The 27304-nt window shown below is 35.2% G+C and overlaps 1 protein-coding gene and 1 long non-coding RNA gene across 4 annotated transcripts; both read left to right on the forward strand.

The window, feature by feature from the left end:
- The first annotated feature begins 650 nt into the window (after positions 1-650).
- LOC136803418 (myb-like protein X) lies at positions 651-23015 on the forward strand. Of its 3 annotated transcripts, XM_067060138.1 has the most exons (18): positions 776-856; positions 6139-6248; positions 6571-6692; positions 7003-7059; positions 7710-7817; positions 8015-8115; positions 8976-9789; positions 9988-10206; positions 10475-10711; positions 15337-15417; positions 15696-15932; positions 16320-16677; positions 18939-19986; positions 20473-20697; positions 20938-21013; positions 21560-21723; positions 21995-22149; positions 22494-23015. In XM_067060138.1, exons 1-18 carry the CDS (start codon positions 837-839, stop codon positions 22688-22690), a joined length of 4329 nt encoding a protein of 1442 aa, XP_066916239.1. In that variant the 5' UTR covers positions 776-836; the 3' UTR covers positions 22691-23015. The 3 variants fall into 3 exon arrangements, with proteins under 3 accessions (XP_066916238.1, XP_066916240.1, XP_066916239.1); XM_067060137.1 differs by lacking the exon at positions 6139-6248 and having other exon boundaries at positions 651-856; XM_067060139.1 differs by lacking the exon at positions 6139-6248 and having other exon boundaries at positions 651-856; positions 15696-15818.
- Positions 23016-24077: 1062 nt separating this feature from the next.
- On the forward strand, positions 24078-26511 carry LOC136803582 (uncharacterized). The gene is made up of 3 exons (XR_010846159.1): positions 24078-24262; positions 25342-25490; positions 26093-26511. It is a non-coding gene; the product is annotated as an uncharacterized lncRNA (long non-coding RNA).
- Positions 26512-27304: the final 793 nt, after the last annotated feature.

Below are 27304 nucleotides of genomic sequence, written 5' to 3' on the forward strand. Positions count from 1 at the left end.
CTTTACACTGGCTGATATATGATAATTTTACAACCACCCATTCTATCACCCAGACCTGCGGATCTCATATAATTCCAGTGGCACTTAATTAACGGGTGAACTTAGCCCCTTAAGAATGAGCGTGGAATATCCCCTTGAATCTCAGGGGTTCCAAAAGTATGTTTTCTCATTTACAGTAATTCACTGATGTTTGTATTCCACTCAGTGGGAAAAATTTTGTATTTCTGAAAATAAAAATGGCTAAAAATGGCCACAAAATTTGGAATTGGGCATAAATCTTGCACCTCAAGGGTCCTCAAAATAATATTGATTTTGGAAATTTTCAAGGGCATGAAAAAAATCAAGGGTGTTTCAAGGGTTTCAAGGAATTCTCAAGGGTTGCTGGCCACCATGACTTTATACAAAAACAACAGCCCCCGCCCCTACTAGTGAAAATATAGGTACCCCCAAACATATCACTTTAAATAGAAAGAAATTTGTGATATTTTGAGATTAGAGGATGGTGAGTTGATGATTGATACAGTGATTGTTCAAAAAATTTTATCAATTTATAATTTCTAAGTAAATCAGCATTTTTTCAAAACTTCCGTGTGTCATCGAAAACAAGAATAAACACCACTTCACAAAAGATTAAAATGCACCTTGACAATAGTGACGTCATCATCAAATCAAACAAAGTTTAGCAAAGCGAGCGCCAAGAAATTTAGCGCGCAAATAGGATTCAAGATGGCGTCAAACGAGGACCAAATAAGTATTTTAGATTCATGGATTTTAGAAAAAATCGCACATAAAACTTGTCAATTTTACACTGAATCGTGTTACTCCTGTTTAGCCAGATGTGTGACAATATGGAAAAGTAAGTAAATTCTTATTAAACGGCAATTCTTCAAAAAAATATTGAGTTCAAAAGTATAAATATTGGGGGCCATTCCAGAAAATTTTTGTATACCCCTGTCTGTCGGACGGGACACGGGTTGGCAAACGATATCATCCACCAGGATGCATCCTCTCTTATTTTCCCCCTATTTTCTACTTTCCTATCTTCTATCCTGATTTCCTGACTTTCTCTAGTGTTTCTAACTGTTTTCTGTTTTAAGTATTTTTATGAAATTTGACCGTACCGGTGAAATTGGTCTCCGACCCCGGCTCGAACCACCAAATGCAAGCTACCTTGGTTTACAAACCCAATGCCTAACCGCTTGCGTCAACGAGCCACGGCAGAATGTTGTCATTCACAAATACTTATAACGTGTAATTTACAGACCTCTATTAAGAAAGCTCCCAGCCCTACCGGTGCCCCTAAAAGGACAATTCGTTTAAAACTCAGCCTCCTAAATATTTGGGGTAGGTATAATATGTACAAAGAAATTCATACTTTTCCAACCCGGCCACTCTTTAAAAAAGAAGCGAACAATAAAATGTAATTATATACCCTTTCCAAATAAACCTCTTCGGTGGCGAGCGTAGTCTACTCTGACGTAATTGTAGAATTTATGTAATGGGAGTTTGACATAGTAATGTAATGTTGTTTGGGGAATTATGAAGTTCTCTGGAATTCCGATTGCATTTATTCAGGTTGATTTTTTATGACTTCTAATGGTACTTTTTCTAACGAGTTTGATTACTCTGTTCTCACACTTATGTCTTTTTTTTTCGCATCCTTTTTCGTGATTACTTTTATTTATATTTTAAAAGACAGGTAAGAAGGCATATTGATGTAACTGACTGATAATAACAGAACCCCCGTCTAGGTCCGCAGATTGAAAAATTTCACTTGCATCCTGGTGGATGATATCGTCTGCCAACCCGTCGGACGACGTGCATTTTTAAATTTTTTCTAGCCTCGGAAATAATTTTTCTTTTCCAGTGGTGGTCGAAAATTCCGATGAAAATCTATGTACTTTTGCAAAATGCATCGGAAATTCCACTCTATTTTGTCTTTTTTAGTTCAATTGCCTTGGAAATTCATACATTTTCTTCTCTCACCTTGGAAATTTCGAATTTTGGTGAAAATCTTTGCCCTCGGAAATCCTGTGTCGTCCGCCCCCCTGTTACAGACAAATTCTAGAATGGCCCATTGAGCTTTATTCCAAAAAAAATTTACAGGGGTATGGTATTGACGAACTTTTTTCACTAACACTACAGACTTAAATCTTCATATATACAAAAATCATGGGAAATGCATATTTGGAATTTGCACTTAAGCACTTAAGCACTTTTTGATAAATACCGTGAGTTGTCCTAAATCCGACAGCCCTGCCTAAATCCAATGGGGCGTTTCAAAGATACTAACTAGATAAAAACAAATCTTTCACTGTGACGCAATGAAGATACCAAAGTGTCAACTAAACTGAAAGATTTGATACACTGAACCAATTGAACCAAATAACAATAATTGCTTCTTATATAAAACATAAATTTTTACTACAAAATTGTTAACGTTTTAAACACGAGCAACAGATTCGGAATAATAGAGGTAATTATTTTTTTACAACTCACACTTTTTTGATCACATTAATTGACATCTTGACATTATAGTCATCTTGTTAGCTGTTTTGTTTCCAGATTACTTGCAATAGTTTATTGTTCAACTTGGAGAGGGAATATTTGTAAACATATAATTTTTTTTTTCTTAGTGGTTGATTGGGGGGTCGGATTTAGGCAGGGCTGTTGGATTTAGGACCACTCATGGTAACGAGATTGCTCCCGGGAATTTTTTGACCAGCATCCCTCCGCGCAATCATGTTTAATCGCCCGCGTGTGTACGCTCTGTGAATTCTGTCTGCTGTATATGGGTACTGTATGCAAGAAAAAGCTCCTCCCCTCAGTCTTTTGAGACTTTAAAGAGATTGGAGAGTGTCCTACAGTGAAGTTGGAACTTCGATTTTTGAGGATTACAATTTTTACCAGCTTTTTAGCAATTTTTGCCTCGCTAACCCAAATCTCGCAACCTCTTTACCTTAAAGGAAGATCGAAATTAGAGTTTTTCAGCGTTCCGAAAAAAACGCAAAGCAAAATTTTTTTCATCTTCACAGGATTGATTCTCAACAACAAAATACATCTTTTGGTCTTTGAGTTTATTTCTGACATTTTCATTCAAAGAATATCGATCACTTTCCTTTTCCCCTCGAGCGCGCAAGAAAAAAATGATTAGCTCGCATTCTCGCGCGGGCAAATAAAGATGAGGCGGCAATCTTGCACTGAGGGTGTTTCCGCCCTATTTTGCGCCCACAATAGAATGGTCCAAATACAGGGGTATTCCAAATGATAAACAATGTCGTTCTGTAAGTGTGTATTTTCTAAGAGATACAAATAGTATATTGAATATTAATAACTTATTTATTTAAGTATTTCTGAGCCCAAATTTAAATATCTGGTTAAATAAAAAACAAATAATATCAGTTCTGTTTTTCCTCAAACCCCGGGAAAAGTTTTTTGGCTGACTTAGCTATTTTACAAATTTCGGAAAAGAACTCCCATAGGAATTCCGATACATAACCTGATTGGTTCATTTCGGAACGGCTTCAAGAAAGTCATAATGGCAGATGATTTTAAAAGTTTCTGAGGAAATGTGTGTAATAAACCTGTTTCTAATCCTGGAATATCGAGGTTCCAGCTACACTGTCCTAACCCATCGCATGGAAATTCTAGTTTTACAGGCACTAGCAGGGTTTACAGCCCGTTTACTGCAGTCCTACTAAAGAGTCCTGCAAATGCCCTGAAAATCTCGATGAGTGATCGGCTCCCGCATGTTGGAAATGATCTAAAATCGTTTGTTTAAGAAGATAATACCTTGACAGGAGAAATAAAATTATACAGGTCATGGCAAATAAAAGTATGATATGCTTAATCATTGTTAACCTTATTTCTAAATCTTGAGTGGCTGAGTGGATAAGGGGGGAACTGGCAAAAATAAGCAAGTCGAACCGTGAGATCGGGTAACTTTTATCAGTGGAGGCTAACATGCATAGCCCTCAAATGAATGACCAATCAAAGCAGCAAACTTTCAAAACAAATGAACTACACAGCTCCGCTTGCAGCTCTACTCTACTATTTTTATTTTTATTTAACTTTGTATTTTAATGACCAGCCAGGTCATTCATTTGAGGGCTATGCATGTTAAACTCCACCGATGCAAGTTACCCGATCTCACGGTATTTGAGAGCTCAAAACCTATATGGTGCATTGAAGTCTGTGTTATTTTGTCAGCATTGACCAAACTTTTTCTGGTTTTATGAGCTCTTATTAATATTTTTGAAAAATTCCCGTTATAATTTTAAGAAACAAAAATTTTCTAAGTAGTGTCACCTAAGTACAGTTTGACTCAAGTACAGTACAGTATTTCAAAATGGATCAGGTTGGTTAGCGCATGTTAGCAGGTAGAGAGTCAAATTTTTGGGGCCTGGGTGCGAGTTTTTCGCCAAAACGAGGCTATAACTTTGGGGCAGCCTGGAGACTTCAAAAATTGTGTAATTTGGCTGAAATTTTGCACACTTGTTCCTTGGGTGAATATCTGGGGGTATTTTTTTATTTTTCAAAAATTTTGATTTTTGGGGCCTTGGGACAAGTTTTTCGCCAAAACTAGGCTAAAACTTTGGGGCAGCCTGGAGAATCAGGCCATTTTTCATGCTTTTTTAGCGTCTGGTTATCGGACGCTGCCCCTCCTGAAATTACTAAAATATTGGTAAAAACAGCCTTTTTTGTGGAAAAACACTGAAAAAAATGTCCTTTTTGACCACCAACGGACGCTGCCTTGCCTTTCTGAAATATGGCCTGAGAATTAAAAAATTGTACGATTTGGCTGAAATTTTGCACACTTGTTCCTTGGGTGAATATCTGGGGGTCTACAATTGGGCCTATGAATAGTTTGAAGCCATTGATAATGAAGTTGAGCCTAGTGCGTCCGTTGTGCACGTTCAACTACCTTTGATGGTAGTTTGTTCCATAAGTCAATGGTGAAGGGAAAGTATGATTTTATAAACTTTCAACTGGGCAAGTTGTCATTTCTATCTAATATTTACACAGCATTGACGTGCTGGCTTTAATTGATCGTCCACAAATTTTGAGTTATTCTTGATGTCAAATAGTAACTTCAGACATGCCAATTTAGATTTTTCGTTATGGTTACGCCAAGGTACTTTACTTGGTCAACATTGTCAAGTTGGACACCATTTTAACACCGGAAATCTCAACACCAGACTTGAATCCAGTGCGTCCGGTGTGCATTATCCTTGTTCAGAAGCTCAAAAAATTAACACTGCACAGAGTAAAAAACCACGTTTGTTTACATAGGGTAAAAACGGGAAATGCTAAATTTATTTTTTGGAAAAATGATCCTACAGTGGACATTTGTAGACATTTATTTTTATTGTCAAAGAAATTCTCACCAGAAAAATCAATTTTAGATAAGTTCATTCCATGCCGAATGTTACTTTGCCATGTTTCTTTTTGATCAACTCAGCTGTTTTGAAAACCAAAACAAAGGCCCAAAGTTTATACCTCGGGTTCTCTTTGTTTGACAGCCCGCACGGTCTAGAAATTATTGTAGACGTCAGTTTTTTCTGCCACTTTATATTATGGAGATAATAACTTCCGGGAATTTGGGTGAAAAAGTTTAGAAATTAAAACTATGCGAGTTGTAGCAAAAATAAAGATGGCTGATGAAACAGTGATGGAATATTTACAGCAAGCAATGAAGGTTTGAATATCTTGAGATTAAGTTTGATTGCCAAGTTGACATTGTTTGAAGGGGGTGGGGTTCGTAAACGTGGAACCCAAAATATAGCGATCAAACAGGTCTTTTTGCTTTGGAAGGTTGTAAATTCTGGTTGATTTTGAGGTTTTCACTTATCTTCTCTCATTTAATTTAATTATTAGAAGCTTCTTCAATCTTTGGGTAAGGTGCCTCTATAAAAGTTATTCATTTTTCGTTGGAAAAAAGTGTTTAAAAAAGCATTTTTTGTGCTCAAGGTTTCTTTTTCTTCATAAAGTTTTGTCTCAATCTTAAATAGATGAACGAGTATTTCACTAATGGTTATGATTTTTTTTCAGAAGATAGTAAAACTATTTAGGAGTTTGATCTTTTTTACAGAATTTCAGAAAGTCTGTTAGTTATGGAGCTATTATTGAAAATTTTAGACATCATCGGTTAGTTCGCATTTCTAAACCAAACAGGAGTGACACCGGACTAACACCGGACAAAAGGTTTCCAGTGTGGCTGAGGGATATTTTTGGCACCAGACTGTCAGGTGAGACGGCAGGGTTGTTCAAGGTGGGGAAGCCTCCGCAAATTGCCTTTAAAATACTACAAACAAGGCTAAACCCAACGGTATGGCCTGAACATACCCCAGACATTTTCGGGTCAAAATAGCGTAACATTCTTTTGGCCCAAACAACAAGACGCACACAACCTGAATTTTTAGCTTTTAGTTTTTAGCATTTAGCTCAATGACCTGTTAAATTTAAAATAATTATAAAGACTCAATAGATACTTTACCCTTTAGAAAAGAAAAGGCTTATTGCACTGCCTTATGAATTAGCAAAATTCTTAAAAACTCTATTCTGTTTCAGATTTATTAGGCTTGAACATTCAAACGATTCCACGTCTGAAAGAATATGCAGTTATTATTGATCTGATAAATCAAAGTTTTGAACCTGATGATTCCTCTTCACTTCAGAAGCTGCTTGGAATGGTATGTTGTTAAAGATTTGAAAATCTTTTACTTTTACTGGATATTACAATCATTACTCTCGGGTACATAATAGCCGTCCTCCCCCGCTAATTAATTTTTGGGACAATGTTTTTTAAAGTTCCCTCTTTTGTCCTAATTCTGCTTTATTAGCCTCCTTTTCAAAAATTTTCCACCCAGGACATTTTTATTCCAACTGCTTATTATTAAGTTTTGAGATTTTTTTATATCCCCCCGCTTATTCCAATCCCTATTAGGTACCCGAGAGTAGGTAATTTAACTCAAATAAATCAATTACTTTCTTCTTTTACAGATGAATGATGAATTCAAGAACAGCAAACATTCAGAAAAAATTAAAGAATACATAAAGGTAAGAGTAAGGTTAGTGTTATTAGGTCATTTCCATCTTATTTCTCTACATCATTGTAATTTTGCAAGTAATTTTATGTGCACTGGACTATAAAGGTCGTTGTCCACTTCTTAACTTTTATTGCATAAATTAGATAAATGGATCCTATAAGGCTTGACGCTGTGAACGCTTTTTTGAAAGTTGAAAAGCTTTGTGTGCAAAGCTGTACATCTCATCTATTGTAAACATACTGATTTTGTGTTTGTTTTCATCATGTACAAAATGTTTTCGAAAGAAATCTAAGTAAATCTAATTTTCAATGGAAGGAGAAAAGCACTCAGGGATCAAATCGCTTGAGCCGTGCGCGTTTTTCTGCGACCAAAAGAGCTAAGTAGACAACAACTTCAAAAGAAAGACTGTAAATTCCATCTGCTACGAAAGCTACCATCTCGTATCAGTAACATATACGCAATCTCCTCTAGGCAAAACTGCCATGTTTACCATTTTAAAAAGAGCCGGGCTTGTTTTTTTTATATGGATGGTGGCGGTTATTCACTTATTTGTTTGTTACTTTTTTAATTTTTTTTAGAGAGAGAGAGAAAGAGAGAGGAACTTTATTGAATTTTATTCTGATCGAGTTAAATAACATTGCCAAAATTACTTTCTTTTAGATTGCATCATCAGCAGAAAAACAAGACAACAGCAATATTCAGTCATATTTGAAAAAGCTTGTAAAACAATTTTTGAAAGAACAGCAAAAACCTAAGTTGGACACCTTTGTAAGTCAGATTCGTATGCTGAAGTTGTTCTTTCTAGATATGGTATTGTCATCTTGTTATTGACAAAGCCTATAAGACTATGGGTGACTTTCAGACTTTAAACAAAAGAAAGCAACTTTTTCACATTTGAAAAATTCTTTTGATAATTCTACCGTCTCCCTTTCATATTTAAATAATAAAAACATTTTACTTTTCAGATGTCAGTTCTCTTGGATGAAAGAGAGAAACAAAGATCTACCCAGCATGGAGATGTTGAAGAGGATAGCGAAGAAGCCATCCCGAAATCTACTATGAAAAGGTTAGTATGATTCATTGTTTTCTCTACATAACAGTGGCTACCGTTAAATACTGATTTTTTACTGACCAAAATGACTATATGGCTGAAAGAATGTTTTATTAAATTGGTCTACTTGTCTGAAAAAGAAGCAAAATATACCAAGAAATAGTTTCACTGCTTGTCAGTAAAATACACATCCCTTTCAGGAATACAGGAGTACCATTGATAGGTCTTAAAAATCTGAGATTATTTGCAAAAACTGGCCAAATGCAATTGGTCGCCTGTGCTGTTTATATTTTGCAGATCATAAAAGTGAAACTTGTACCATTTTGCTGAAATGGTGAATATCTAGCACTGGTCTAAATTTCAAGTCAATAGCATTTATCAATCCTTAATAAGCCGGCGTGTAAAATATTTATGTATGTGACAGATGGAAAATATTGAGACAGTGCCTAAAGTTTGTGCAAATAGAGCTACTACACAAAGTTTATGCAAAAAATATTAAAGTGGAAAAAAAGTTGAAAAAAGAAGGGGTTCTATCTATTTGTGTTGTAGCTACGCATTTCCTTATTTACACATTTTTATAAGGTTGCTTACAGCCCATTAACAATTTATTAAGCGTCAATGATTTTTTTTTCACTCATTTATTTGTACGCATCAATCGCAACTCTTTTTTGACATTTTGTTTTTGCTCAAGTCTATCTAGCTACTCAATATTACAATATATTATTTTACTGAAATTGATGAGAGAATCCATCACATTACAAAATTGAAGTTTTCTATCTTTCTTATTTTTTTTGCTTTTATTTTGGTGTAATTTTCTAAATAAACTGCACGAGTCTGCAAAACCTTAAAATCTTCTTTCTTGTTTTTACTTCCAGGAAACGAACTCGATTGATCTCACAACCATCTTCTGAAGAAGGTGGAAGCGAAAGAAACTCTGGCAATATTTCATCTCAAACATCCAATACAAAAGCTGTAAATGATGAGGATGATGATGATGATGAATCTCAATCTTTGTCACGTGATGAAGGACACAGGACGAGTTACACTAGAATATTGCGCTCAAGGCCTCAAAAGATCCAAGGTTATCAAAACAAAATCAGAAAACGCAACAGTCGAAGCTCGCCAAAACCCACAAATACTTTAGAATCTTCTAACTCATCAGACGCAAAAGAAACATCCAAAGAGAAAGAGACTGGGACTCAAAAAAGAACACTTGCAAATAACACTGATCAACAATTGTTAGAGGAAAAGACTGCACCCAAAAATGGTGCTCATAAAAGATCTCTGCAAAGAAATGCGCTGCAAGAAAGAGCAGGAACAGATGTAATTGACGACAGATCACCTAAAAGGTCTCTCAGGTCTGTACGACTCATAAACAAAATGGATCAGGAAGAGTCAAATCAGAAGGCTACCCAAAGATCACCCAAAATTCGTTCCTCGGAGGTTAATCATGATGAAGGAGACGAGTCTGATGACGAGGACCGAATCTCCCTACAACAACTCCAACAAAAAATCGCTTCAAGTCTGAAGAATGGACAAGTCAACCCGGTAAATCAAAAAGAGGATCATCAAAAGTCCTTAGAGGACAAGGTTGATGAGAATTCGTGTGATGGATCTCTGAGAGGTGATCGACAACCAGTCACTGAAGATGTGGACATATTGTCAAACTCTCTGAAGATGACATTCAAGGTAAATTTTAGTTGACACCCTTTTTTAATGATTTCCAGCCCCAACAGTATAATAATTGCTCTCTTTGTCAAATTATCACAAAGAGTATGCCATTAGGCTGTAAAAGAAATAATGACACTGGTGAATGTGTTTTTGAAATTTTTGAATCATTTTTTTGTCAAGCTTTTTTTTTTATTTGTATTTACACTTTATCTTTAGTGTGAAAAATCCAAGTGGTTAATCCAAATCAAAAAGGGTTACATCCAATGCCCGTTCAAAGGATGCAATTGGAAGTTTTTTACTGCATACGAGCTTGGCTATCACTTGGATGGTAATTGCCCCCATGGAACTTACCAAGATCAAATACCATGCCCACATTGTGATAAGTCTTTACCTTGGCGCCAGTTGAAACAACATACAACAAATTCTCACAGAGATGTAAACACTTTAACTTTGTTTCTTTGGTTTGGCCAAGGATTTGGGTTACTTTTGGTTTATCCCATGATTCTTTTTTACCAACCCATTAAATTTGCTTTTTAACCACAGAATATTGTTTAAAAGATTTAACTTAGATCTTGCTTTTATAATTTGACTTCTAACTAATCGTACATATTGATACTATTATCTTGTAATAAGAAAGTGAGAAATGACAAGGGTACAACTTGTTTTGATGAATATTGAATTTCTTTTTTCTTCATATTTTTAGATCAAAAGGGCATTGACTGGATTATTTTATGGCAAAACTTTGAAATGTTTAAATTACAAATGTAGTAGAACCTTCAGTCCTGGATTTGACAATTGCGTTGAGTATTTGAAGCATTCCATTACTTGTAAACCATTGTTCCAATGCAAGAAATGCAAGCGAGGATTTCGCAGTGAAAAACATTTAAATTTCAACCATACCAAAGAACAGTGTCAATCAAATCCGAAATCAGCAGGCGGGGTAAGTGAAATTCGATAATTATGTAAGTAAGTTGAAATAAAAAATTCGACCTGTTAATAAATAAAATTTTACATATATGTGAAGAAATAAGAATTTCTGTCCAACTATATTCACTCAGGAGATTTGGGTGGCAGAGCAGCATATGCATTTCGTCCTTATTAGGACTCGTCAGCACTGTATACTGCTCACTGGCTGGCTTGATCGATTAAGCCAGCATCTCTAAACCACAAAATCACTTGTGGTTCAAACTGAGAGAAATAGTGGACATTTTATTTATTTATTTTTTTATTTAACATTTATTCGACGTCAATTTTTACAAAATTGTTCTTCGGTCTAAACTAAGAATTATAAAAATGAAAATGCAAAAGATATAAATTATTAAATTAATCAAAAATATATTTCAAAACCAAAAAATTTAAAAATCCATAACTCGGAGTTTCATGCTCTAAGCAATCATCAGATGTAACTAAAAAATTAAAAAGCTGTGTGAAAACATGTTACAAAATTGGTGAAATGCTGGTTAAAAAGTCGTAAAAAAGTGATAAAATCGTAAAACTATGAATTGTCACGAGGGACATCAAATGTGTCCGACGTCCCTTTAAAGTTTTTTAAAAAGAATTTGCTCATATGACGGCACGTGGAGATTAGTTCGGCTCTTTTGTTTATAAGTTTGTCTTTGGATACTTAGTTTCCATACGTGCTTTGAAAGTTCAGTGGAATTCTCTTTTTCCTCATACCTCGTTTTGAAGGTATTTTCGGTAAGGCCGATGTAGTTGACACCCTCGTCGTCTGGGGAGGATTTTACCGTGCATTGGTATATTAAATGCTTATCCAGACAGTTTACGTTTAGAGGACATTCATTTATTGCACGACAGTTGCAGGTTTCATGGGTGGTATCATTGGCTGTTTCGCGGTTGAGAATTTTTCTATTATGGGATGAAATAATGCTCGAGACGTTTGGGGGGCAGCTGTAGCTGTACCTTGAGGTTATTTCTATTGAACAGCTTGTGTAACCTGTGCGTTTTTGGAAACCTCCTCCCCAGACGACGAGGGTGTCAACTACATCGGCCTTACCGAAAATACCTTCAAAACGAGATGGAAGTATGAGGAAAAAGAGAATTCCACTGAACTTTCAAAGCACGTATGGAAACTACAGCGCAAAAACATTTCGCCCCTGTTATCCTGGAAAGTCATCGATCACGCAAAACCCTATTCAAATGGGGGCAAATCGTGCAACCTTTGCATGACCGAAAAGTACCACATAATTACTTCCAAAGACAAACTTATAAACAAAAGAACCGAACTAATCTCCACGTGCCGTCATATGAGCAAATTCTTTTTAAAAAACTTTAAAGACGTCCCTCCGGACACATTTGATGTCCCTCGTGACAATTCATAGTTTTACGATTTTATCACTTTTCATCACTTTTTTACGACTTTTTAACCAGCGTTTCACCAATTTTGTAACATATGAATCACACAGCTTTTTAATTTTTTAGTTACATCTGATGATTGCTTAGAGCATGAAACTCCGAGTTGTGGATTTTTAAATTTTTTGGTTTTGAAATATATTTTTGACTAAAGAAGCTCTACTCCTGGTTGGTTTTATCGAGCACTCTTTGAATATGATTTCACCTTATTTGATTGATAAATTATTAAATTATAAAATATATTAAAAAATTTTATATTGATTTAAATTTAATTAAAAGAATGCTAAAGACACAGGACTGGCAAGAGATTGAATTAAGGATGAGATATGAGGTATAGAGCTAGGCCTGCTAGGAAGTCAAGAAAACATGGACGGTAAAAATAAAAGGCTGTAAGATTAATAAGTCAATAAAGTAATTATATCAATAAAATATTTATACCGTAAAATACATAAATAATTGAAAGTAAAAAAATATTCATAATGCTAATTTGGATTTGAAATTGATAATTAATAATTAAGATCGTTGGGTGACCTGGGGGTGAGAAAAAATTAGAATGTTCATCGAGCTAGATAGTATGGATTGGGGAAAAAGATAGATAACTAAATGGCAGCGCTGAGCTAAAATTCAGAGAGTAGGAAAAAATCACAGGGATAAAACCCTGGCTAATGCTTTATCAAAATAATATTTTTTAGCTTCTTTATTAAATTCTTCTAGAGTCTTTAAAGATTTTATGTTTTCTGGCAGATCATCATACCAACGAGCTTGACATTGAAATGTACCATCATTAACAACTTTGACCATTGGTTCTTTGAGTGTACAGCGAAGCTTCTTACTAGGGTCAGAGAATTCGACATTTAGATAACTGGGATGATTTTTATCTCGACGTGACTTGCAGTTAGTCACACTAGCGTCCCGCCAAAATGCATATCAAAGATTAAGCAAAAAAATGCACCGCAAAACTTTTAAAGAGATTCATGAAAAAATAACCCGGCGCTTTTTAATGAAATTAACATTTTCAAAAACTTTGAGAAATTGCCTAAAATTCAAGCCATAGATGAAAAAATTTGAGCCAAGCCAACCTTGAAAAGTAATTTGAAGATCAACTTCACAAGAAAAAGATCTACGGGGGAGGCGGAACCCACCTAGATCCGCGCACCGCCGGATAGGCTATTTCCTGGAAATTTTGCCGGACCTCAAACAATGACCCATTTACATGTTCGGAATTATTTTCACTTTAGCGTATAAACAAGGCCTTAAAAATCGAAGCGCTGTCTCGGGAATTGAATGACAAAATTTGGTTGGTTGATATTTGGCTGCTGCACGTTTTATTTTGTTTCAAACTTTCAAGTTTTAATTAATTGTCTTGCGAACTTGATTCAGGTAACTCTCATCCTTGTTGTTCAAATACATCCTGTAGATGACTGATGTTGTTTTTCTGAAAGCTAGATTTCCTAGTGTGACTAACTGACTTGTGAACAATTTTAGCGTTGTTAAGTTCGATGTACTCTTTGACTGGTAGCCATTTTAGTTGAATTACGTCATTTAAAGTAGCGAATCGAGAAAGCACGTACCCAGCTGCAATGTTTTGGATCTTTTGAAGACGTTCTACTTGGTACTTTGGAAATTTGCGCATAAACAACATTGCTGTAGTTAAGCTTGGATAATATCATCGTTTCATCCGGAGTCTTGCGAACATGAAATGGAGTAAAGCGACTGAATTTTCGTAGTGCTCGTAATGTTCCTTGTGAGGATTTGATGATTTCGTTGATATGTGTTGACCATGTTAAGTTATGATCAAGATAGACACCAAGCAATTTAACGTAGGTTTTGTGCTCGATAGATCGGCCAGAGCAGCGGAATAATTGGCTTTGATTTTTTGGGAAATTCCTCAAGCGTTGAGAATGAAAAATGATGAGTTGTAGTTTGTCACTATTAAATAGTAGGTTACTGTCTTTTGGCCACGACTGAAGGTTCTCAACATCCTTCTCCATATCCTTGATGGTTTACAGAGTTTACAGTGACGGTAAAGGGTGGTATCGTCAGCGTATTGAATACTGGATGATGTTACTTGATCTGAAAGCTCGACGACATAAAGGTTGAATAACACAGGGCCTAATATACTACCCTGTGGAACTCCAAAATACATAGGTTTTAATGAAGAGGTTTTATCCTTAACCTGTACATACTGTCTCCTCTCCAATAAATAGCTCGATAGGATTTGTAGAGAATCACAAGAAAAATTTATATCTCGAAGTTTCAACAAGAGATTAAGATGGTCTATTGTGTCAAAGGCTTTGGAGTAATCAATTAGAATGGAAAGAGATACTTCACTTTTGCTCATTGCTTTCTTGATGTCATCTCGAAGCTTGATCAGTAAGGTAGTTGTAGAATGTCCTTTACGAAACCCGGACTGCGTTTGACGATAGAGAGCTTAATCTTCAATAAATTTACAGAGCTGATTCAAGATAACTCGTTCAAAGACTTTCGAGAGCACATGGAGTACATATTGGGCGATAGTCTTTGATTTTGATAGGTAGGTCGATTTTCGGAATAGGGCATACGCGAGGAGCAATTTTCCATTGTCGAGGGAAGATTTTCTTGTCAATGCAGTTATTGATGATATTGACAAGTGGCGATGTGAAGAATTCCGATATCGGTTTTACAAAACGAATATAGATATTATCAGAGCCGCAAGAACAGTCATTTACAGGTTCTTTAAGATCTGACATACTTCATCATAAGTGACATGATGAATTTTAAACGCGTTTTCGTCATCTATCGTTTCGATACCTTATCGGGGAAAACTTCGTCGGGGAAAATTTTCGTCGGGGAAAAATATTCGTCACTTGGCCGAAATTTCGTCACTTTTCCCCGACGAAGTTTTCCCCGATAAGGTATTATCTGGTAATGTTGATTCTTCGTTAGGTTTGCCGGTGAGTTCAGATGCTAATTTGCAATAGTAATCATTTATCTCGGATGGATGGTGCTTAATTCGAGATTTTTGATTATCCAAAACTCGATGTATTGTACTCCAAACGGCTTTTGGATCCCTCGAGGATTTTCTGAAAAAGTTATTTTTGATTTCTTTCAGTCTCTTTTTGATTTCTTTCAGTCTCTTTTTGAGACATAAATTGTATAATATATTTAAACAAAATTTTCTCTGCTAGTGAAAGTTTTTGAATTATATTATTTTAGGGGAGGATAAGTGAAGAAATTATTCCAACCAATATTAATCATGCTGCTACAAAACCATCTGCAATAAAAGGAAAAGAAAAGGTCAGTCCCAAGATTCTTTTCATGCTCTTTTTGTTGATGGAAGTTTATACATGTGGCTAAAAATAATGATGATGATTATGTTATGAAAAATGGAATGAAAAATTCCAATTTTGATGATGCATGACACATTTATGGAATTTATCAGAAAATGGTGTGACTTGTATATGACTACGTTATTCCACATATTTTTCTACTTTCTTTTGTATTTCAACACATGTTGGCTTCATAAGATAAGATAAAAAAACAAATAACGAAATTCCAATTTTAATATTTTTCAGGCACTCATTCAAACTTGGAAAACTGCTATCAAAGCTGGGAAATTGAAGTGTCCCATACCAAATTGTAAAGCAAAATATTTTTCTACAAGAGCATGGAAGGAGCATCTGTTAGCTGAGGCTCAGGTGGAGATAGATTTTTTTGCAAAAGTGAATCAAACTGAAATTGGATGTCCTTATTGTTCTTTAGAAATGCCATGGAAATCATTGGCTGTTCATTTTAATAATAACCATAGTGATGTAAGAGTATTTTATGTATTATTGCGAGCCTTTCTTTAACTGGTAAACCTTGATATTCCTTGATATCCTCTTTAAAAGTGTTGTAAGTTTGAAAATTTTGCCAAGGAGCTAGGAATTCATTTTGGAAGCTGAAAACAACACAAATAGCCATATTTTCAAATTTCCAAATATATTGAAAAGTTCTCTGCATTTCTCGTTTTGTGCTACTGACATGTATTGACTATAGCTAAAGGCCCAGTGTAAACTTTCCCTCGCAAGCTTTTTGGGTCCTTTTTATTTAAACTGTAATATGATAGAGTATAATTTAAAAGTATTTTAAAATGGCCTTTTCCTTATGTTTAGGTATATGATGGACAAGATAAATGATTGTTTGCCATATTTTTTTAGATTAATGGTGTATTATCTGAGCTGAGAAGTGGTAATGATGTGAAATGTCCAAACTATTACTGTCCTACTAAAGCTGAATTCATCCCTGAAACTGGATGCGATTACTTGGTGCACGCTATCAAGTGCAAACCCACTTACTATTGTCCTACTTGTTGTCGTAGATTCATGAATAGTAAATATTTCAAGACCCACAAATGTATGTCTGGCAATATCAGAGGAAAACGACCATCAAGTGAAGATCACAATGGTAACTACAAGAAGAAAAAAGGATTTGGTATTGTCAAAAAAACTCATGCCATCAACAAAAAGCCTTCTGTCATGAAGCATGAAAAACGTTTTGGAAGCTCTTCTACTCCGGGTAAACAAAAATCTATCACCCTTTCTCCGTCAAAAAGAATTGTTTAAGATTTTTTCTCATCTTCAATTTACTGAAGAAAGTGGGAATTTGATGCGAGAGTTAGGTTGTTAACAAAGTGCTGTAAAAAATCATTGAATAAAAGAAGAACTTTAAATCTATAATATTTTCATTTTGAAGAATTGGTGCAAAAAAGTGAAACATGGAAAAGTTTCATATTTTATTGATTTAATTAAAATTAATTAATTGAAATCTGGGATTTGGAAAACTTTCTATGTTTATTTTTTTGCACAATGCCCTGTAACTATGGGCAAGCACCCTGTTGCTAAGATGTTGGCTTGAAATCGAAAGTGAAACCACTGAAAACGAAAGTAAAATCGGCCCATACTCAAAATCCCGTAATCTTGATAAACGAGTTTGAGTCTATACTGTCAGTGGGCGTTTTTCTAGCGCTTCGTTTATCGCACAATTTTTGCGTCCCACAAATTTTCTCGGCCATTCGTAACAATTATGCATTGCCTAATTTGGTTCGCCATTGTTCTTACTGTCAAGTCAGGATCAATGGTGACGCCACCCAAGAATAAAAAAGAAAGGAATTTGTCAGTTTTATGTATATATTAATTTACAAGACATTCTATTTGCTGCGCGCAAGCACATTTTCATAGACTAGTCGGAATACCTCTTTTTAACTCGCGGGATCAATGGTAACTTTTCATCTTCGTTATCTTTAAAATGGAGCACAACCGAAAAAAAATTAAACTTCCGAAAGTTGCGTATTTCTAGTGAGTAAACAATTCTGACATTTGACAAAATTGATGATGATAAATTTTTTTCGATTACCTTATTGGAACAAATTTTCTTGGGAACTAATTTTCTAGTTTTAGTTCTAGTCTTGAGCCTTAAGCCTACGCGAGATTGCAGAGTTTAGGTAATCAAGACAAAACTCGAAAAAAGCTGATGTTTTGAAGCGCTTCCATGCGATTGCAATATCGCACTTTGTGATGCACTGATAAACTCCTTTCCAGTTTCCAGTTCTCTCGACTTTCATAACTAAGTAAGTAATCTTTGAAGGGAACTATTTAGTTAGGGTTTTGGGTTGAGCCCTTTCCCGATGGGGGTTCAAGGACAACCCTGCCAGTTTAGAGTTAAACTCGTATATCAATAATACGGGGTTTTGAGTACGGGCTGGATTTTACTTTCATTTTCAGTGGCTTCATTTTCGATTTCAAGCCAACATCTTAGCAACGGGGTGCTCGCCCATAGTTACAGGGGTTTATGCAAAAAAACAAAACATGTTGCAAATCCCCAATTTTGATTTTTGCAATGAAAAATGAAACTTTTCTATGTTTCACTTTTTTGCATAGCCTGGATATCCAGACTCAAAATTTCAGAAAAAAAAGTCTTATATACCTCAACATACAAAGTTTCTATAATTTGAGAGTCTGGTGCAACTAAAACATTACGGTACAGTTTGAATGACACAGTCTGCGAGTGAACGCTGGTTGACAGAATCTCAAAACTTTGGAAACCCAGGCAGACACACATAATTACTTACCATAAAACCTTTTACAAACTCAAAAGCCTTTCAAAACTTTAAACAATCTCCAAACATCAGCCACATTCATAAAGGCTCCTTTCCATCAGCCATTTTGTTTAGAAATGAACCGGTGTTTTCATTTTCATTTGTTTATCTTTTTTTTGCAATGTCAGCTTTTTCCATAAATTATGCGCACGCATCGAAAAATATCAAAAACCCCGCGAAAATTCTGCTCAGTGACTGGGCGCATACTGACCAATTAGATACACTCGCATATGCAGGGACAGATATATCTGCAGAGGAGTTGGTTGGACCAGACCGTAAACCAGAAACACGATCTTAAAAAAACTAGATGGTGAAATAGTTTACGGTCTGGATATCCAGGCTATATTTGCACCAATCATTCAAAATGAAATTATTTCAGATTGTAAGTTTTTCTTTTATTCAATGATTTTTTACAGCACTTTGTTGACAATCTAACTCTCACGTCAAATTACTGCTTTCTTCAGTAAATTGTAGATGAGAAAAAAACCTAAGCCTTAGGATCACAGATTGAAAAAGAAATATATGAAGGGTGGGATTTTACAGCCGCCTGTTGCATAGGGTAAAAACGGGAAATGTGAAATTGATTTTAGCAGAAATTTTTTGAAAAATGATCCTACAGTGGACGTAGCTTGTGGACATTTACTTGTGGCAAAGAAATTCTCACCAGAAAAATCAATTTTAGATAAGATCATTCAGAATTCTACCGAAAAATCACCCAAAATTCGTTCGTCGGAGGTTAATCATGATGAAGAAGATAAGTCTGACGATGAGAACCGAATCTCCCTACAACAACTACAACAACAACTCCAACAAAAAATTGCTTCAAGTCTGAAGAATGGACAATACAATCCAGTAAATCAAAAAGAGAATCATCAAAAAGTACTTCGAAGCAATTATGATCAAAAGTCCTTAAAGGACAAGTCTGATAAGAATTCGTGTGATGGATCTCTGAGAGGTGATCGACAACCAGTCACTGAAGATGTGGACATATTGCCAAATACTACCCAGAAATCATCTGATGAGATGTTACCCATCAGCGTCAGCCAGCAACACGCCACAGAAGAATTGAATCCAAGTACGACACAAAGATCACTTGTCGACGTCTCAAGTACTAGAACTCTCAGAAGTGGTCGGCTTCAAGACGCAAAACAATTTAATCCTAAGCCTTCGCAGAATCCACCCGAAAAACTTTCCTCGGTAACAAACGACGAAATTGACGATGATGAACAAGAAATATTACGAGAAATCGAAGACGAATTGAACTCGATTACTACATCCACGTTTTCGAAAATGGGTGAACATTTCAATGAGGATCCACGGGATATCGAGGCCAGATTTAATGATGTAACCAAAAGAATGTTGCCTTATATTAATGCATCAGAAGAAAATGATATTAATGCATCAGAAGAAAATGATATTAATGCATCAGAAGAAAATGATATTAATGCATCAGAAGAAAATGATGTTAATGCATCAGAAGAAAATGATATTAATGCATCAGAAGAAAATGATGTTAATGCATCAGAAGAAAATGATGTTAATGCGTCAGAAGAAAATGCTGTTAATGCATCAGAAGAAAATGATGTTAATGCATCAGAAGAAAATGATGTTAATGCATCAGAAGAAAATGATGTTAATGCATCAGAAGAAAATGATGTTAATGCATCAGAAGAAAATGATGATAAGAGACAAAAGAAAAATTCACCAAATGGAAAATCAAAAGCAAAAAGGTATATGTAATAAAATAAAGAAAGGAACGCCATGTTTGATTCCATCTACATTCAATCATTCATCAAATGCCCCTTGTTTTTTTGTTGTTTTTTACAATACCTAGATTGAAAGATATTTTCAAAACTTCTTTTTATTGGTCCAGCTGCAATGACTTCAACATGCGATTTTTTCTTTTTTGCAATTCTTGCGAAAAACCAGCCCATGTAAAAGTGACGTAATGCCAGAAGACATTTACCACTGATCTTTATTTTTTGACTACAATGGGCTATTTTTTACTTGAAAAGACACTTTACCCCTTATCTGGTAATAACACTTTACCCCCTGGATATCCACTTTTGAACAAAAATTGTTAACCCCCTAGATATCCGATATCCTCAACAGGAGAAGATGCACGGACTATTTCTGGAAAAGCCCAATGGGTATCAAATTGAATGTATAATGCAACAACTAATCAACTATTTCTTTTGTTTTTTTTCCAATATCAGTGATCAAACTAAACAGCGTCAAACAATGGCAGTGCAACAAATCACTTACACCAGCAAACGGAAGTCTTTGTATGGTTCACCGAAAAAACTACTGCTTACAACTTCCAACAAACCTTCGTCACCCAAAAAGAAAAGACTTCAAAACACATCAATGCTGGAGCTTCGTGATTCTCAAAAAGAAAGCGCTTCTCCAAGAACTTCAACAAAATGTTCCGAGAGAGAAAGGTTTTTTTTATTTCTTTGATAAATTTTTCTTTGAACCCTGATTTTTAGATAATACCATCAATCTAGCAACTCGTTAAAACGAGCACGAATGACGCTAAATCGTCAATGCAACGACTTCGACTTTTTGGCGTCAGATCGGAACCAGTCCTCGCTCTTTTATGTAACTTGTTATTGCAATCATTTACAGAATTCTCCTCATTGATTCTTTTTTTATATATATTCTTTGCTTGCTCTCAATAGAAACTCGCCAATCATAAAACGGAAAACGAATCGTTACCATGGTGATCTGGATGATGCTCTCACACAAGATGAACAGGTATGACTTTAGCGAGATTATGTATCTGGAATTCTCTACGGCTACGGCTAAAGCAGCGAGGGAAATGGCGAGTAAGGCAAGTAATGGCGGGTGAAAGCAAGTTCGATATTTGACGTACGGCATTATGTCGACTTTGCTTATACGGTCTTTTGGTGTTTTTCCCGTACAGAGCAAAGTAGACAACGACATGTCGCCTTTGTTGACGACCCGTACAGGCAGCCCCGCAACCGTAGCCGTAGAATATCTCCGATACATAATCTCGCTTTTATCTGGTGTATGTTGTGGAAAATGAGGAACTGATTATCAGTGGATAGCAGGGTTAATCGTTTCTTTTTATTTCATATATAAATAAGTCTCCTAGATCTTCTTGCCAACACGAGTTCTCGTCAAAAGTGATTCTCATATGACAATCTATAGATTCATCAGTAGTTATATCAACAAAAGTTTTTTAACAAAAGTTTTCCCCATCTTTTTAAACTGTAAAACAGTTCAAAAGCTAAATGTAAACCCATGGAAATTTAAAGCTAGATATTTTGCAATTCACAGGACACAGACGCTGGAAGAAATGCTACATCACGTAATCAAAATAATTCGCCAGTCTCCCTAGCACGAACATCACGCGAACATGATAGGCACGTATCACATACCCGATCACCCAACAAACGTAAATCACAGCCGGAATCATCGCCAATATCAAGCAGGGGCGGAAGGTAAGTGAGAGATATTTCAATAACAACAGAGCAGATTCCCGCCCCGCTATTTTGCTTTTTCTTTGCTTTTGCTGTCTGGTGGGTTTCAAATTCTTTTATCAAAAACGATATTTCAATTTAAGACGATAGCTGATACAATTATATGTTTTTCCGTTTCCATAACTCTTTTCTCTGTCTGGTGTGACAAGAGTAATCTCTCTTTTTAAAAGTGGTAATTCTTTTCAATAATTTGGATCCATTACCATCAAATTTTTTGAAATCTTTTCTCTAGAACTGGTTCCCAACCCTCCAGCTCAAGGGAAGATGTAAACAACACCAGGACGGAGAGACGTGAAGAAATGCAAGAAGAGGGAGAATCAGTGCAATGGGACTCCATCGACGATGTTGATGATGATAATAATCGAAATAGAAGAGTCGGGAATAGAGGTTGGTGATTTTGTCTGTCTCTTTATTGTATGGGACCTGTTTTTAGAAATGAGTAAATTCAATAATATCAATTGTCTCGGGTTTGGTCATCCTTTTTTATACTGTTTTTCTATGTTTGTTAGAATAAATTTTTGTTTGAAGAGGAAAGAAGAAAGTTTGTATAAGGTATAGAATGTAACCAACGTCTTAAAATTCCTCCGGGAATGTAGCCTGGAGTATTAAAATTTTGAGAGAAGACTTTAGAATAAATCTGGATTACCATATTTTAGCATTTTAATCTGTTGGAAATAACGTAAACACGTAGCACTTTTAAAACATTTATTTCTCTTGTTTTACCAATTTAGATGTTTCATTCAAAAAGAAGAGTGCGCGTGTGAAATTTCAAGCATACGAAGAAAAGAGTCTAATCGCAGGTATCGAACGGTTTGGAGTCGGCGATTGGAATAACATTTTGAAACACTTCAAATTTCACGAATCAAGAACGAACGTTGCGCTCAAAGATAAATACAGGACTATGAAGAGACAAGGGTTGATACAATAAATGGTTTTGTATTATGTAATACACTTTGGCTGTAGAATATTTTCATCTTCATATGCTCATTGGAAGACAGAACCAGCCATTTAAAATCTCGTAAAGTTTAATCTTATGTCGCTTTTGTTTAGCTTCGATCATTCTTGAGTTTCTGACTGACCTCTATCGAGTTCTTCTCATATTGGGATTTTTCTTAAATTTCTTGAATTTTCTTTTGTTACAAATTTATATCATTTTTTCCCATCATCAAAATTAAGAAGGTATATACCTTGAATGTATATTGAATGTAAATGTAATGAAACTTGATAACAAACTAAACTCTATGTAATTTGAACCCTGATTATTTGAATGTTTCTGTAATTCGATGAAAATAGAAAGCCTCACTCCTTCTCTAAGTCGAATAAAATTATTCCTAGGAAGAATACACTTCAACTGTAATTTGTTCTCAAACTTCTTCTTTGCTTCGCGTCTAGTCGTTGCATTTGTAGAATCTTTCTGATCTTCTTAGGGGGGTGAAAATTCTTTTGAATTAATCACGGTAAAAGTTTGGTTCAAGCATTTGTTTGTATTAAATGGTTTGTCAGATGCTTGTATAACACCAAGTTTCATAACATCCTTTCATATTTCATAATAGAAAATTGTAAAAAATCAAAAATATAAGAAATGGAATTGCACTGTCCTGGCAATAATGGTAGAAGTTGTTGTCAAGAAAAGTGGTGGATTTCAATGGGCAGCACTGAAGAACCAATCAATCTGGAAATATCCCAGTCGTTCTAAATGTCGTGGACATAAGGATGGATTGTTTGGACTTTATTTGGATGTTGTTTGGATGTTGTTTGGACGTGAGATTGATGATTTTTTACTTTCAACAATGATGCAGAGTAAGAATGATATTTTATGAAAACTCCATATTTAGAACTACGTCATGAAAAGAACTTTCGTTTACAAAACCATTCCATTGTAGTTTTTGAAATCATTTAACGAATTTATTTTCTACAATTTGCTTACACACTATATTTTAACAAAAGCTATCTACCGCCCCTGCCCCCGCTCCCGCGAGCACAAAGAACAAATACTTTTGTTAATTCTGCCCCACAGGACCAATGGTGAGTGGAAATGTGAATTTTAGTGTACTTTTCTTGCTGGGAAATATTTTTTGGTTTGTGTGAAGCAGAGCCCGAACGGAAGCTCGAATGTACTAACTGCGGCAGTTTTATGGAAGTCTTTGATTCAGACAACATTTGTTTCTAGCTACATGTCAGTTTAGTTTGTAACACGAGCCTTGTAAAAAAAGAATTCTCTGTTTCCTGAACAAACAGGATTCATTTTTATGTTCAGTGAATCAATGTCTATTCTGCAAGTTTAATAAAAGTAGAATTTGCAGTCGTGTAAAAAATTCTCTGGCAGCTCTTATTAAGTTAGCTATTGGTGTTTACTGACCTTCGAGTGTTGTGGAACATACGATACTGTTTTCACGAAAATATGTATGACGTCATTGTTATTGGGGCAGGAATAAATGGCAGCGCAACAGCTTATGAGCTCAGAAATAAACAACAAAAAAATGTTCTTCTCTTAGAACAGGTTTGTATAGTTCCATTCTAAAATATCTTTGTAACGACTCATTATGAGCTTAGAATTTAAAAACACAAAAATGTCCTACTAAAATTTTGCAAATAATTTCGAGCTCAGAAATAGCCAACACGAAAAAAAAATGTGTCTCTTGTAGAACAGGCTTTTAGAAATTCACTCTAAATATCTTTACAATGAATTATGAGCTCAGTACAGATAATTAACACAAAAAAGTTTTTTTTTAACAGGCTTTTAAAAATCCACTTTAAAATATCTTTACAATGAATTATGAGCTCAGTACAGATAATCAACACAAAAAAGTGTTTTTAACAGACTTTTAAAAATCCATTATTAAATATCTTTACAATGAATTATAAGCTCAGAAAAAAAAACAGCATAAAAATGTGTCTATTGTAGAACAGGCTTTTTTTAAATCCACTTTAAAATATCTTCACAATGAATTATGAGCTCAGTACAGACAATCAACACAAAAAAGATTTTTTTAACAGACTTTTTTAAATCCACTTTAAAATATCTTTACAATGAATTGTGTGCTCAGAAAAAAACAGCACAAAAATGTTCTTCTTTTCGAAATGGTAGACATAAATCCACTTTTTCATTTTAGAGAGTATCACTCTTGTGTAACTATTCACGATAAATGTTTGAATTATTGAGCACATGGCACACTTACTAAAAACCCTAGTAATGTCATTGGGTAGGTTGCTGGCATCCACCAACGGATTCGTGCTCCTTATACCCTATGGGCTCCTATACTACTTGGGGTTTTGTAGAGGTCTGCGATTCAGACTAGTCATTGGGTAGATAGAGCAGTAAAGTAATTTCGTGAAATCATCAGATGAGATGGAAATTTTTTAAGATATTTTAATAATTGGTCATTTGAAGTAATAAAAATGACGCGTTCTTTAGAAAAAGTAACAAAATTGTTTTATTACTGGTTAACGACCAACCAAATCAAATAAGAGCTTGTAAAAACTCCATTTCGTCCCGAAATTGCATTGCTTGGTGCTTATCATGGATGAAGGTTTTAAAAAATCTTCTACAACTTTAAATCTTGTTATTTTCATGTTTAGTTTCCACTACCTCACACCCGAGGAAGCTCACATGGTCATACAAGAATCACAAGATGTCTGTACGCCAAAAAGATTTATTCGCAAATGACTTTCGATTCATTTCCAATATGGAGAGATCTTGAACAACAAACTGGAGAGCGTTTATACATGTAAGTTCTTTCAAGTCCCAAAGAACAATTTTCACGACAACCGTAAACCATTGCCTTTGAAAAGGGAGTAGCCTCAATTTAACCCTTAAAGACGTCAAATTAATACAAATCTGGACGTACTCACAAATAATAAAAATTTTCATTAATAAGTTAGAGCCCAGTTCCATTTGTAACATTACATATCGTTTATAAGTGTATTCTGGTGGCTGGAGAAATTTGGAATTCTGGAGTTTGGATCGGATTTAATCCCCCGATCTCCATTATTCTGATTTTTCGAAAATAACATTGACGCTTGTAAATTGACGAAGATTATTCTTCATTGTCGATTATCTTTTTCAAAACTGGGGTTGCTGAAACCTCCGGGGCTTTAGGAGTCATATATTACACTTACATAGAGTAGACTCTCGCTTATTCGAACTTCTATTTGTCAAATCTTTCCATAATTCGAACTTATATCCAGTCCCCCAATGTGAAAAAACCCTCTTGATATACTTTTTATAATTCAAATCTCTCTGTGATTCGAACAAATAAGATTTCCTGTTCGATTTCAAATTATCGAGAGTCCACTCTACTTAAGAATTCTTTCCTATTCAAAATTTCAGTAACAACGGTTGTATACAAGTATTTGACGAACATCTTGAACAAGAAGAATTACAAAATGCTCAGCGAATATGCGAAGAGTTGAAAGTACCACACGAGATTCTAACTGCAGATGAAGTGAACGAGAGATATAAACCGTTCCATATTCAACAACACAGTAAAACGTTACTCGATACATTTGGTGGAACGTTAATTGCAAGTAAATGCTTAACCGTTTTACAGGTACGTTGTAAAACACGTACGCTTTCTAGGGAGATGGCAACTCTAGGATCAGGAATTTTCCTCTCTTTGGAAAGAGGGAGTCAGCCCATTCCTATTTTTTCAGTTAAATATATTTTGTTCTATTTCCATAGTTTCAAAGGAGAAATTCACATCCCCATTTTGAGGGTCATTTTAATGAGGTATGAGAGCAGCCCAGGGGGGGGGTCTAGGGTTGGTAGATGAGGGGTATGGGTGCGGATGGGATCTCCAAAAACCGACTCTTAAAAAGACAGATTTTTGCTGAAAAGGTGACCCTTAGAGAGACTTTTTTGAAAGATTTTCTTCGATTTGTGAAAAATTTCCTACCCTTAGAGAGACTTTCTTACAATTTTTTCACTATAAATCAAAATTCTTTTTAAAAATCGTGAATTTTCCGGCACAGACGGGTTTCTGTAACGAGGTTTGTCCGTCTCAAATACACAAATCCGGAAAACCCTACTTTGAACTCAGGCTAATGCAGTAAAGAAAGAATAAAAAAAGAATTTGAAACTGTTCTCGTGACATTTTTGCCTATACTCAAGGAATGCAGATTCTAGAAAAAACTATTTTGGAACCGCAAACTTGCATAACTTAAACCTTTTTGATAATTATGTTCCCATACATTAGACCACCACAATTAACGTGTGCAATTAGAACAGATTAATTAAATTGCTATTGTTAATTGAAATACAACATGTTCCAATTACTTTCAAAACAAGATAGTCATCGCTTTACAAAAATTGAAAATACGAAAACTTTTCCTTAGAAACCCCTTAGAAATGAAGAAAGTTTGAGATGAAGTAACCCAAAATAGACGATATCGGATTTAGATAAATGCAATGCATTCTGGTTTCTAGGGACTCTCAAAGGAATTATAATCTATTATAATTGATCTATTATAATTCCTTTGAGAGTCCCTAGAAACCAGAATGCATTGCATTTATCTAAATCCGATATCGTCTATTACATCAAGA

Source organism: Clytia hemisphaerica, unplaced genomic scaffold, assembly GCF_902728285.1.
Source record: "Clytia hemisphaerica strain Z4C2 unplaced genomic scaffold, Clytia hemisphaerica genome assembly, whole genome shotgun sequence".
In the NCBI taxonomy this organism is placed as follows: Eukaryota; Metazoa; Cnidaria; class Hydrozoa; order Leptothecata; family Clytiidae; genus Clytia; species Clytia hemisphaerica.